Genomic DNA, 13,572 nt, shown 5'->3' with positions numbered 1-13,572 from the left:
TTGTATGCTGCAAATGTTAGGTGGAAATCGTTTTTCTGTGTATCGCAGTATTCAAATGACACACTGAACAAAACATTTAGTTCTGGTTACCTTGGAAACTGCATAAAATGAACAAATGACATTTGCTCGGAGCAGCAGCTTTTTCAACCTGAACAGATTGATAACAAAACAGTATGCACAGTATTCAGCCCCTCGGAGGAGAGAAGGACATTCTCAGTGCTCATTTATGTGTCCATTTTCCGCTGGTGCCTCCATTTCGCGGCACTGATTTTAAGGGGCAGGAGGTCAGAGAGAGATATTCACTGACATGAAATTGGACAAGGACATTGGTTCCTGACTGGTTTAATTAGTGTAGAGATTATTACTGGAGAGTGAGGTCAGGTAGGACACCTTGGTGAGGGATTCTCAAGAACAATTTAAAGAAAGCTGACCCTCTTCATATGCCAGTCTAGACATGAGTACAGATCATGGCCACTGGGCCATGTTAGTCTAGTCTAGTTCTAGGATTCTGATCTAGGACTGGTTATAGTGCAGCCCAGACTAGAGTTGGGCCGATATCTGATATTATTGAATATTGTGAGCATATCGGGATATTGTCAGCATATTGTGATATTTGGAGCATATTGTGATATTTGGAGCATGTTGTGATATTGTTACAGAAAATACTCTGTAAAAGTGCTTAAAAATCCAGATGTGTGCAGAACTACTACAAGTGAGGTTTCCTGCACACGTTTCTTTGTTTCACCAGAATAATTACTATTTATTTAATGGTGGCATGCGTCCAACATTCTTCAGCGATGAACAATATTATCACGAATCTATTGCCTAAAGTTATATCATGAATACAAAAATGTGGATATCACCCAATTCTAGCCCAGACACAAGCATACTATTGTTGAGGCTGTTGTCATAAAAAAAAAAAAAAAAATTTTTATCAGTGTATATACATATAGATTTATGCTATCTAAAATTATATCAGACTTTTGGCACCATTCTCATTTCCACCCTCTGATTACAAGATGATGTCAGATAATCTATAGTCTCTCTGTGTTAGGGTTAAGTGAAGGCACTCAGATATATTTTAATGTGGATTAGCGAAGTGACCCTGTCTTTATCACAAATATCTTGGAAGTGAATTAATTTCACTCTGCAGAGTAAATGTTGATAAAGATTGATCCTCTTGCACAAAATCATAATTAAAGATTAAGCCCCAGGTTTTTCTGCATGCAGGATTTATGGATGGAGTTTTAGGCAGAGGTATTTTTGATACTGTGGTTATTGATTGATCTGTCAGAATCCTTAATTGAGATACACGCACATACATATGAAGGCCTACTGCGACTCAGACTTAAATTATGTATTGATTCCAAGTTACACACAGAGATTTTAGGCCAGAATTCAACTAATTCAAGTGCAGAACAGGTGTACACAGCATCTGTCAACAAGCTTCTGTCTAATAGATTCACTCTTGGTAAAGAGAACCTGTCATTGAAAAATAAACTATACAGTAGGCCTACATACTGTAGACACTGTTGGTGTACAGTGTATTGTGTTTTCACAGCACAGATAGATTTTGGTCAGTCACGTTTCTTGTTTTGTCATTATAGATATATAGCATTCAGTTGAGAATCGTCAGTTTTTGTCAGTTTAGTACTTTGCTATTTTACCGCAGTTCCGAGTGAAAGTAGATCTCACCAGTAATTATGCCACTCCACAATGACCTAGAAATCGGAATACTTTTCACGCTTGCGAGATAAGATGAGTATTCTTAGTCATGAATGATTTATTTTGAAGGATATCATATTTGATTCTGTCTTTCAAAGGGAACCGTGGTGAATTGTTCTTCACCCTGTCCCTGATCTGGAGGTGAGGAGAACAGATGGTAGTCTCAACACCTCATTCAGTGGGAATACTCACAGCATCCAGCCACCCATGGTTGTCTTTCTAAACAGACAGAAGGATTCACATATAAAATGCTTTATATATATATTTAGAGGAGAGGGTATATTATATTGCCATCGGATGTCACGTAACTGAAGTAAATATGACATTGTTCCGTAGAGCCTAGAACTAGAATACACTGGATATGGTCAATGTCTAACAATGGGTAGTACAGTAATGTGCAGTTACATGAAGCCCCAGTGTTTTTATGTAAAAGAAACATACACACACACACACACACACTCAGACACACACACACACACACACACACACACACACACACACACACACACACACACACACACACACACACACACACACACATACACACACACACATACACTACTGTATGTATCTGTGTTTGTCTTCTTCTAGCATTGTGACTGCCAATGGCCCCTGGTCCTAGGATAGATTAATTTTTCTTATGATGATTGATGGATAGATGATTCACTTACTTAGACAAATGTACTTGTTATAAGTCGCTTTAGATAAAGGCGTCTGCTAAATGTCTAAAATGTAAATGTAAATGTAAGTGATATGCACTTAACCCCTTCACTCTTCCACAACCTTGGTGGATGTGCTTTTGAGGCCACCAGCAGCCTTTGAATAGATGGAATATGACAACACAGTGGATACTGTGATTCCTACAGTCTTCTGAAGAGAAATCGGACACTTAGGAACTATTTTCATATGTGTTGTGAGCTTAACCTTCCCCAAGGGAAATGCAAGCATGCACCAAACATATCTCTTCTTCCTTATTTGAGAGACCTCAGCTGAAGAAAATCACTTTACTTGCACAAGTGTCATCCCTAAACGCCACAGTCAATTATCTCATGGATATATTAGAATAGAAACAAACAGACAAAAAAAGTTTGTTTTTCATTTAGTCAACATGGGTCTGCTTCTGCTTGTTCAAAGATGAGGCATTTAGGGGTTTTAGAGTCGCTCTCCATAACTGGTAGCATTCTACTATTTCTATAAAACAGCATCCTTTTGGAAGATAATCAGTACACAACCTTTATTTCACATTTTAAGAGTTACTCTAGTGATCATCTTGTCTTGGCTTTGATCTCTAATGTTTCAAAATTCTCTCCCTGATATACTGGAGACGACATGACAAAGCAAAGATGTAAAAAATAAACACGTACACATTGCTGGATGTAGAGTGTTGATGTTATTTTTCTCTCTCTCCTTCTCATAGCGATGGACTTCTGCGAGTCCTCACAGCTAGCACGCCCCAGCTACCAGGCCAAGCTCTGCTCCGCCCCCCAGCGCAGCTACCCGCAGGGCATGGGCTCTGATGTGGAGACAGAAGGTGAGGGGGGTCCCTCGCCCGATCACGCCCTCAGACTGTGGATGCAGGAGATCAAGTCAGAGCACAGCTCCTGTCTGTCCAGCAGAGCCAACTCGGTCCTGTCTCTCACAGACACGGAGCAGGAAAGGAAGTCTGACGGAGAAAACGGTAGGAACACCAAGGGGAAACAAGAAAATACTTCCGCCTCAGAAACAACCTACGTATTCCACTGTGTGTGCTTACTTGTCAGTACACAATGTCATAAGTGATAATGTATTTGGAAGTGATAATGTATTTGGTAATGATGAGTATGATCATGATGGGCATACAGTATGATGAGTCTATGATGGTCTTATTTAGTCTTATTTCATAATAACTACCTGCTCTGTTCAAATGTCTTTCATGCAAAATAATTACATGAAAACTACATTCCAGCTTACTTTGTAATAACAAGCTACAGTAATCATCTTTGTTGTTAGTGTTAACTACAGCTAATTACTGTTAAGAACCATGGTTATTACCATGTTATTACCTACTTATTCCGAGCTGTTTTGTGCTACCATCAGAGCTTCTGTAAAGCATCTACATGGCACCCAAAATGGTTGTCCTTCTGGCGACAAGCCTTTTAGAGTTGAGATTACTTTGCTCACCCAAAGCTGCAAGGAATGTCACCGCAAGAATGCTGTAATGACTACTTTTGTAAGACTTCAGAGAAAGGTCCTCAAGGCATTGTGATGTACGATACACCATGGAATGGGAGTCATGACAGTCTGTGTCCTGCAATTCTATTCAATGTATCACATACAGAGAACGCTGTCCTCTTTTAAAAGCCACAGAGCATGTCTCTTGCTAACAAGACGAAGAGAAACATTGTTGTTGTATTTATCTGGGAGTTGTATTCAGCTGGCAATGAACACAAACAAAAAACAGGCTCGCTGTATTGATCCTCATGAGATATGATATTTGTGACAGGGTGCGCTCTTGACGCGCTCTTAATTTGACAGGGTGCGCTCTATGATGTGGTCTTAATTCGCTATGTGTGAGAGAATTAGTGGGAATGGAGTTTGTTTGCGTAGGGCACCTTTTCCAGGGTCAAGTGATGAGAGCAAGGAGTAAGTCTGCGGCAGCCCCGCGTCCCCTGATGTTGAGGCTCGCGCAGAATGAGAAATTAGACGTGTGCATTGGTTGCAGTTTCAAAGCTCCAAAAGCTATGACAGCGTAAAGAAAATGAGACCTTTGTTCATTAGATGATTAGACCTTTGTATCCTTGTTACTTTTGGGCAACTTCTTGAGCAATAACACTTACATGAGAATCATAGGCTATTGTATTTAGACAGAGTAGAGCGTAATCTTTTGGTGAAGATGGTGTAATTGTAGACATAAGCCCCTGGCCCATAGAGCAAATGAGGCAACTGCCCCCCCCCCACTATTTTGACCAGATAACCACCATCGTCAACTAATTCATTTCATATTTGGTGTAAATAAGTGTTATCAGACAGTAATATATCGCAGTCTGTCTTTTCTAAATTAGGTACAACATCCCAAATTAATATTACACAGTTTTGGATATTCCCGCCAGAGTCTGAGAAGTGATATCTACCCCTTGTAGTAGAAAGAAAAGCAGGGTGATACACGGACAGTATTCAGCAAGAGCAAACTATAAAGACCATTTCTAATGGTGAACCAGAACCAGCCTGAATTAAAACTCCAAACACTCATTGGTTGACAGTCTGATCAGTCGACTATCTGGCCGTTCGACAATCTGGGGAAAACCGTTGTAGACGTTAAGTATTTGTGTCTGCAAATGTTGGTCAGTGCAGTATGTGACACAGGAGTGGATTGTCTCACACGAGGAAATATTACTGCCATTCGAATGGCCATCTTCATTCTCAGTGGCCAGGTCCATTCATCCTGATAAAAATTTGCATTCCTCAAAGTACCACATTACCCTCAGAATGAGGTCTTTACATAGACAATGTTATCATTGTTGTCACCTTATTATTGGCTTATTATCTTTATCAGCACCACGATGTCCCTCAGCATTTATTTATTCTCTGTCAGAAGGATTATCACTCTGGGGAAAAAAACAACATATTGCTGTGAGATGGGAAAAGGCAGTGTTTGTTGTGAGAATATGGAGGGCCTTGTATCTCTGTGAGCGTCCCTGTCTCCTGCTGATCTGCTAAGACAGACAGACCAATGGAAAGGAAGAGCTGGCTGTTGTTTTGAACTGGCATGGCGCTTATGAGGATGTGATCTGCAATTTTAATGAGCAGCCGCGCAGAGGGAGGTTCAGACGCAGTTTACCTCCCTCCCTGAGTTAAAGTCCCAGCTCTACACAATTATAGTATTCCGAGCTTCCCCATGTATAAGAATAAATATGATTGCTGTTGCGTAATGAAGTATTTATCAGTTTAGCTCTGAACAGACCGTTATTGCCCTATCCTAGCTAGTACCCAATTGCGATTGTCATATTTTGGCCACTTGCTGTCTCAGAACTCTCTCCTCTCCTGGTATTGCACAGCTTATGTTGGGTAAATAACAGCTATTGTTCCATATAGGATTACCACCGATGTCCACCCAGGATGAGGGTAGAAATAAATGCAATGCATTGTGGACAGGCATGACAGCTAGGATGAATGTGATTTCATGTGAATGGGATATGCTTCTTGTCTCTTTGGTTTGGGATTGAGTAAATCATTATGGGGAGGCATTTATCATTGTATACAAAAGTACTAAATAATGATGGAACATCACCAGTACTGTATGTACAGATTGTAAAGCTGTCATTTCATAAGTGCGTGTCACATAAAAACAGGCCTAGAGATTGACACAATTGTTACATAAAATGTGCCCCTGGTCTGTAATGGCTCTTTGTGCTATAAGTCCAAAGGGTGTTCTACCCAGGGCTGGGTGTTCTACCCAGGGCTGGGTGTTCTACCCAGGGCTGGGTGTTCTACCCAGGGCTTGGTGTGTTCTACCCAGGGCTTGGTGTGTTCTACCCAGGGCTTGGTGTGTTCTACCCAGGGCTTGGTGTGTTCTACCCAGGGCTGGGTGTTCTACCCAGGGCTTGGTGTGTTCTACCCAGGGCTTGGTGTGTTCTACCCAGGGCTGGGTGTGTTCTACCCAGGGCTTGGTGTGTTCTACCCAGGGCTTGGTGTGTTCTACCCAGGGCTGGGTGTGTTCTACCCAGGGCTGGGTGTTCTACCCAGGGCTTGCAGGGTTTGGAACCTGTTTGGCTAATTGCTGTACAACAGGGTCATATGTCATACAGCACCTTATTGTTAATTGCTACACAGTACAGTAAGGTTTCTGTTCTCCTTCACAAACACACACACACACACACACACACACACACACACACACACACACACACACATCAAATGCCAACCATTGATTGATGAGGCTACATTGGTTGACTGAGTTGGTCCCTGACTGAGGCTCTTTTTGACAGAAGAGAGTTTCTCCTTGTGTTGAGGTTATGCAGTAGCCTGGGGGAACGTGGTTAGCAGTGTTAGAAATCACAACACAGTACAACACAGACTCTCTATCTTATCAAGTATATATCACTCTGATGGATGGTTAACTTCATGATTGACCGTAGGACATTTTGAGAATGTGATACAACTAGAATATCCACAATAAGTCAATATGAAGTCATTTCCTCTGTATTCATCTAAAACTGTGTATGATTACAGTTGTTCATCTTTCCCCTACCTACATTAGGCAGGGCCTGGCACTATCTTAGTGTTTTGGTGTGTTTAGGTTCCCGTTCAAGTTATTTTTATTTAACCTTTATTTTAGCAGGGAGTCCCATTGAGACCAAGGTCTCTTTTACAAGGGAGCCCTGCATACAGACAGTTTACAATAATACACAATAAACATACAAAATTACAACATAATAAAACACAATAATGAAAAACAAATACATTTTTCAATAAAGTGGTCCTTAATCAAATTCAGAGATGCACCAAAATGTTGTGCCTCGTGGGTGAAAGAAAAGGTCCCCATCAGATCGATATGTCCTTGTTTGTAAAGTGAGACTTTCTGACAGATTATTCATTAATGCATTGCCTGCTCTGGACCTCAGCTCTGAGTAACAGAACTGCAGGAATAACTCACCCCATTTATAGATTGAAAAAGATGGATTTTCCAACAATATTTTATGGAGCCCATGTTTTAGAAGTGCATGTGTCACAGGCATATACTATGTACTGTACGAGGTGTATTTATGTATCTATTTATTTATTCATCATGAATCAATATTTTTCGTATTCTATTTATGTTTATTCATGTTCACTGAATGTTTTGAAGGGTGTGGTTAAATAGCTTCAGGGGGGAAATTACATAGTGAGTAGTAGTGGTTGCCTCTTTCCATTGATTCTGGGTCAAGTATTTCTTTCTAAGTGAAGCATGTCGTTTAGCATTTTGCTGCTCTCTTTGGCAAAACGTTTGAAAATGTAAACATTCTACTGTATGTCTTCTAATCGCGGCAAATATGTGCATGTCCTTGCCAACAAACAAAATGTAAAATAGGTACATAAAGGCCGGTGGGACCAAAACAGTGCTCTTCACAGAATGTTCTTTATTATGTGATCTCATTCCATGATCGCTACTAATTTATCATGGCCATTTAGCCCTATTTTAAAGCTCAAATCTACATAATGGACCTTTAATAATCCGAATCCTAGATCTGTGGACAAGGGCGACTACCTTCTACCCAGTGCAAGAGTAGATTTCCATTCATACGTTTTATCATTTAGCAGACACTATTTTCCATAACGACTTACAATAAGTAAGTAAATCAACTGTACATCACAGTCATCGCTAGTAAAACTTTCCAGAAGAATAAGTGCCAAAGCAGTCACAATGCCAGGAAAAGGGAAGCAAAAGTTTGCGTAAAAGTTCAGGTACCATACAAGTGGGTATGTTGGGAAGTGCTACAAAGTGAGGAGGAGGGGCCCAGGTGTTATCTGAAGAGATGAGCCTTTAGTATACGGAGGAAGATAGGCAGTGACTCTGCCGTCCTGACAGGGGTGGGAAGCTCATTCCACCACTGGGGCGCCAAGACAGAGAAGAGCCTTGACAGAGAAGAGCCTTGACAGAGAAGAGCCTTGACAGAGACGAGCCTTGACAGAGACGAGCCTTGACAGAGACGAGCCTTGACAGAGAAGAGCCGCGACAGAGAAGAGCCGCGACAGAGACGAGCCGCGACAGAGACGAGCCTTGACAGAGAAGAGCCTTGACAGAGAAGAGCCTTGACAGAGACGAGCCTTGACAGAGAAGAGCCGCGACCGAGCAGAGCGACCACTCGGTCCTCGCAGAGATGGCGGTGCATAGCGGCCAGCAGAGGTGGACAGATAAACGACAGCAGGAAGCCATTCATGAATGATGCTCATTCCTCTTTATGTATGGGATTAGATGTGTAGATGTTTGTGAGGTTGAACAACTTGAAGAGATGTTGGTCTATGACATCATAAATCTCTCCTGTTGAGAATATTTCACAGACTTGGCTCTGTTCCAAGCTATCTGTACAGTAAACAGGTATCTGTAATGACTGTAGTACGCAGGCAGAGGACTCGACTCGGAGTCCTCTGCACGACTCGGAGACAAAAACTTAAATCCAAAAGAATAGTCTTTAATTCCGAAAAAGCAGGGTTCGGTACACAGGTAGGCAGTCAATGAGTAGGCAGATAATCCTGTAAGTGGTAAGCAAAGTCAAGTCAGAAGGCGGTAGGCAAAGTCAGAAAACCAATCGTAGAGCAAAAACCAGGAATACTTAACACCAGGAAAATTGCTGGGACGTAATGACACAAAGGTACAAAGACAAATTGGCACAGAGACAGGGGAACACACAGACTAAATACACAGGGAAGGATGATGAGGGACAGGTGAAAACAATCAGGGCGGGGTAGACAATCACACAGGCAGGAAACACAAGGGCAGGTAGCAAGGTGTCTGAAACGAGAGACAAGGTGAGTAACACAAAAATAAACAGGAAACAATAAATGAATAACATGAAACAAAGACAAACATAAACTATCGAACAGGACGTGACGTTACAGTATCTCTTGAACTGTGTATGTTCTGTAACTTGCCATAGGTGTGATTGATAGACAGTAATTTAGCATTGGCGAGAACAGCAGTGCTGAAACCTGGATGTGTTTTGCGATGAAAGTTTTTTTGATTTTTTGATAATGACACTGTCATTACATTTTCTTGATCAGAACTGCAGCAGCAGTATCCTTGTTTGGATAGTGTCATTTGTGTCCAAAATCATTAGATAAGTATTAAGCCTATAGACAGAACCACCATCAACAAAGTTTGTTTTTCCTTGGTGGAATGTCACATAACAAACTGGCAGTACTCCAGGAGTGGTCCTGAGGGCTTTGGTGTGAGATTAGGCCATGTACAGCAGGGCCCTGGACATCTCCTGTAAATGCATTTGGCTTTTAGCTCCTGAAGCTTGGCCTCTGGTGAATTATCGACCATTTCATCAGTCACCTCAGAGGGTCTTTAGCTGATCTGGTAATACAACATGTCCCTGGGCAATTCAATAGAAATATAAGGCACCGATCAGGACCACATTTTTCTGTCTGCGTCTGAGAGGCTGCAGAAACAGCCATAAGTACTCTTGGGCTGATTATATTCCCTCTGCAAAAAAATGAGTTAGTGTCGGCACTCTTTGCATGTTTCAAATGTAACTTTAAAAGCCTTATTCTTTACACCTAGATCAGATTCCTGGCAGCCAATGACTGAATCTGGTAGCGAAAGCAAAACAATATGTCTTATACCATATGTCTTTCTAAAGGATAATAAAGAATCTTCACACGTTTGGGTTTCATCCCCACTGCACTGTCAGAGATATCTAATTTATATGAATTATGCTCCATAAAAATGTGGATTCAAGCTGGGGTGATAAAAAAAGTTATCTTCCAAACTTTCCATCATGTAATTTAATATAAGTATAACAGGTGACAAGCCTTAATCTAAAATTCATACCAAAAAGGTATTATTTGTTCAATTTGTTTTCTCCCCCTTCCATTTCATACCGGGAAATTGGCAGGACTGAAAATGAGAAAATGATAACCTGAGCTCTGCAGTGGTTCAATAAAATTATTCTATTAATTATTAATATTTTAAGGGACCCATATGCCAGGGCTGATATTGTGTGATGGATTCACATCTTTGAATTAATTTCATCAGTTTAATTTAAAGTGTCGACATCAGAGCCATCCTCCTCTCCTCATGCCTGCTCTGAGACGGAGTGAGTGAGCCCAGAGACACACAAATCCTCGGAGGACGGACATATCAAATATCCTCCTAACGACTCTGACTCCTGTTGTGGAAACCGAGGAGCCATATCAGTCACCCTAAATAAAGAAGACAAGCATGAAACTATTTCATAAAGGAATATCAAAGCGGAAGTTCAAAAAAGACTGTTGGATATACAGTATGAAGAATTAATGCAGAAAACCATAGTGTATAATAAAAAGAAATGTATGTATGTATATACTGTGTCTTATGATGTGTCTTTGGTTATATTTTCTGTTGATCATTAAATAATAGCTGCCTGCTTTATAGAAGATATTGCTTTCAGCCATTGTCATGATGATTTTAATGACCTCTGAAGATACACATTGCCATGCATTATAAATACAATGTATAGTAGACTTACAGAGGTCAGTATTATTATAAGAAACTGTGTTGTTGAGCTCTCTGGCAGATGTATGCTTTGATGTTGGGGGAATATGTATTTGGAGGACGCCTTTCTGATTGGATTGTGCTCTCTGCTTTAACTCCACTGGTGACACCTTGATGATGCATCGCATTGGATAGGGGATCTTTCATGGGCTGATTGAATTTTATTATGGAGGTTTTTGTTTTATTTTATTCCAGGGGAAATAGTTTCTTTCTTAGAATGATTTCATCTCATTGTTTCTATGTGGCATCCCGAGCCCTTCCGCCTTCAACCCCACAGTGAAGAAATGAAACAAATAGTTTATTATTCTACAGAATTACCATGTCATTGTGGTGATCTGTCAGAGGGAAATGTACACCCAAGGAAGGGTGTTGAATCAGATCTGACTTTGTTCGCCCTAGATTAGAGACATCAGAGCTGGCAGCTCCAGTGATGGTGAAGCTGATTAATGGTAAAGGTAACAACAAAGAGAGATCCCTCATACGTGTCTGCCTCTGCTGTCTGCTGGAGCAGGCTGTGTGTCGAAGCTTCTACGGTACGTCTGCCACTGCTGCAGCTGTCTCCTAACACTGAGTTCAATTGATGTGTAGACTGGGTATTTTTTTCTAACATACACTCAGAAGAAAAAAGACTCATAGATGAAATTATGTAAAATTACATTGCCATTTTGATTGTTCCATAGAAAATACACAATTTCCCCACACATACAATTATGCCTCGTTGATGAATTCTTAAAAGCCTCTAATATTAATATTTCAGTTTCAATTTCTAACCCGTAATAGCACTTTAAACCTGAGAGCAGGAAATGAGGGACCTTTCATTTTAGGAGAAGAGACATTATTACCTGCTGGTGGAGGGAGAAATCTGAAGATAGGGAAATTGTAATGCACGTGTGTTTGATACCATTCTTCATTCCATTCCATGCATTACAATGAGTCCGTCCTCCGATGTCTACCTCCACCAGCCTCCGCTGGATTAGAGGACATGGTGGAAATGAAAGAATGGGCAAAAATGTGCTTGCAGATGCAGTTTCACCACTGCAAAGTCCTAGCAGCAGCAGCTTGACAGAAGAGTGTTTGTTTGGTCATAATTGACATGTGTGCTGACTGTGGCACCATCAGTGTCCTGCTACTGAACAGACATGAGGAGGCCGTACTCCTGCCACAGAGTCCTCTCTACCACACAGTTTGTTAGAAAGGTCCCAGCTGACTATCAATTAGAGTACAGTAGTATGATAAAAAACTATTTGTATTATTATTATATCATTTTTATTTTGTGAATACAAGTCATTTGTTGAAATGAAACTCTGCGTATACAGTGGGTCCTACTGTTTAGAGTGGAGAAATACTGCTTAACACTAGTCATCCCAAACAGAGGTCCACAGGCTAATCAAACAACTCTGTTGTGAAACCCATGTCCCCCCTCCTTCCCTGACTTTTTCTAAATGTCTGTTTTTAGAATAATCACGGAATCACGCACCCAGCCTCCGAAGAACAGACACGTACCCTCACAACCATATGTCGAAACCTGGGCTTACATTAACCTGGGCTTACATTAACCTGGGCTTACATTAACCTGGGCTTACATTAACCTGGGCTTACATTAGTTTTACTCAAGCCATAGTTTTCCTCTCAGTCTATTAGAACGTTTTTTCTACCTTTTCTCCACCTTATCAAGCAATGACGCTTCACATTTGACCGCAGGTTGTTGTTGTTTACACAGTAGGCAATGTACAGTCACCCACTGACTGACCCAATGTACAGTCACCCACTGACTGACCCAATGTACAGTCACCCACTCACCCACTGACACCCACTTATGTCCATCAATATGTTGACAATATTGACACATATTGACAATATGTGTCAATATGGAGGCTCTTTAAAATACAACATGTGGTATTCTGATTATTCTTAGTCCTGACTAAACACAACCAGTGCATTGTGTTTTGCATGGTATAGGCCTAATTCAACCAGTGCATTGTGTTTTGCATGGTATAGGCCTAATTCAACCAGTGCATTGTGTTTTGCATGGTATAGGCCTAATTCAATGGTTACACTGTTACACTAATGTCAACTAATGGAGGTCTCCGGACCCGGGGTTCTAGTGTTAAACAATTTGCGTAAGTTTCTAATGAGTCTCTAATGACTGTATCCATGGAAATTATTTGCTGACGTTTAGCTAAATGTTTGGATTTGAAAGATTTGAGTCGTGTGTCCCTCACAAGGTAATCTCTTGTGCTTTTGATTGATGTTTCCGAGGCCGAGCGAAGAACTGTCACAGTTGAAAAATGACCACCCAGTATTAGCTTGTTCTCCTGACATCCTCTGAGATTTAGGATGAGACTTACAAAGAGTCTGCACCACTGCAAATTTGAAAGTAAAAAGCAGGACACCGTTTAAGAAAAATATGAGAAGAGAAGGACTAAAAAAAATATATATATTCTGAGCACTTTATCTTATGATGACTGATGGATAGATGATTCACTTACTTAAACAAATGTAAGTCGCTTTGGATAAAGGCGTCTGCTAAATGCCATAAATGTAAATGTAAAATGACTACAGTGATGTAACGGTGTCACAGGATATAGTTACCTGTACCTGTAAGCATGTTCCCATTTACCAGCCTGGTTGGG

The 13,572-nt window shown here is 40.8% G+C and overlaps 1 protein-coding gene across 1 annotated transcript in view; it reads left to right on the top strand.

Annotated features, from left to right (window-relative positions):
* Nucleotides 1–13,572, top strand: part of tenm1 (teneurin transmembrane protein 1) — a gene marked incomplete at both ends in the record, with an annotated part of 106,189 nt that overhangs the window by 3,327 nt on the left and 89,290 nt on the right. Inside the window, one exon of the mRNA XM_083697546.1 lies at nucleotides 3,143–3,403. Within this exon, the coding sequence (XP_083553672.1) occupies nucleotides 3,143–3,403 (261 nt within the window). The remainder of the gene's footprint in view (nucleotides 1–3,142; nucleotides 3,404–13,572) is intronic.

Source organism: Argentina silus (genome assembly GCF_951799395.1).
Source record: "Argentina silus genome assembly, chromosome: 2".
NCBI lineage: Eukaryota > Metazoa > Chordata > Actinopteri > Argentiniformes > Argentinidae > Argentina > Argentina silus.
The sequence above is the reverse complement of the archived record's forward strand: the minus strand, read 5'-3'. Positions and strand labels throughout refer to the sequence as shown.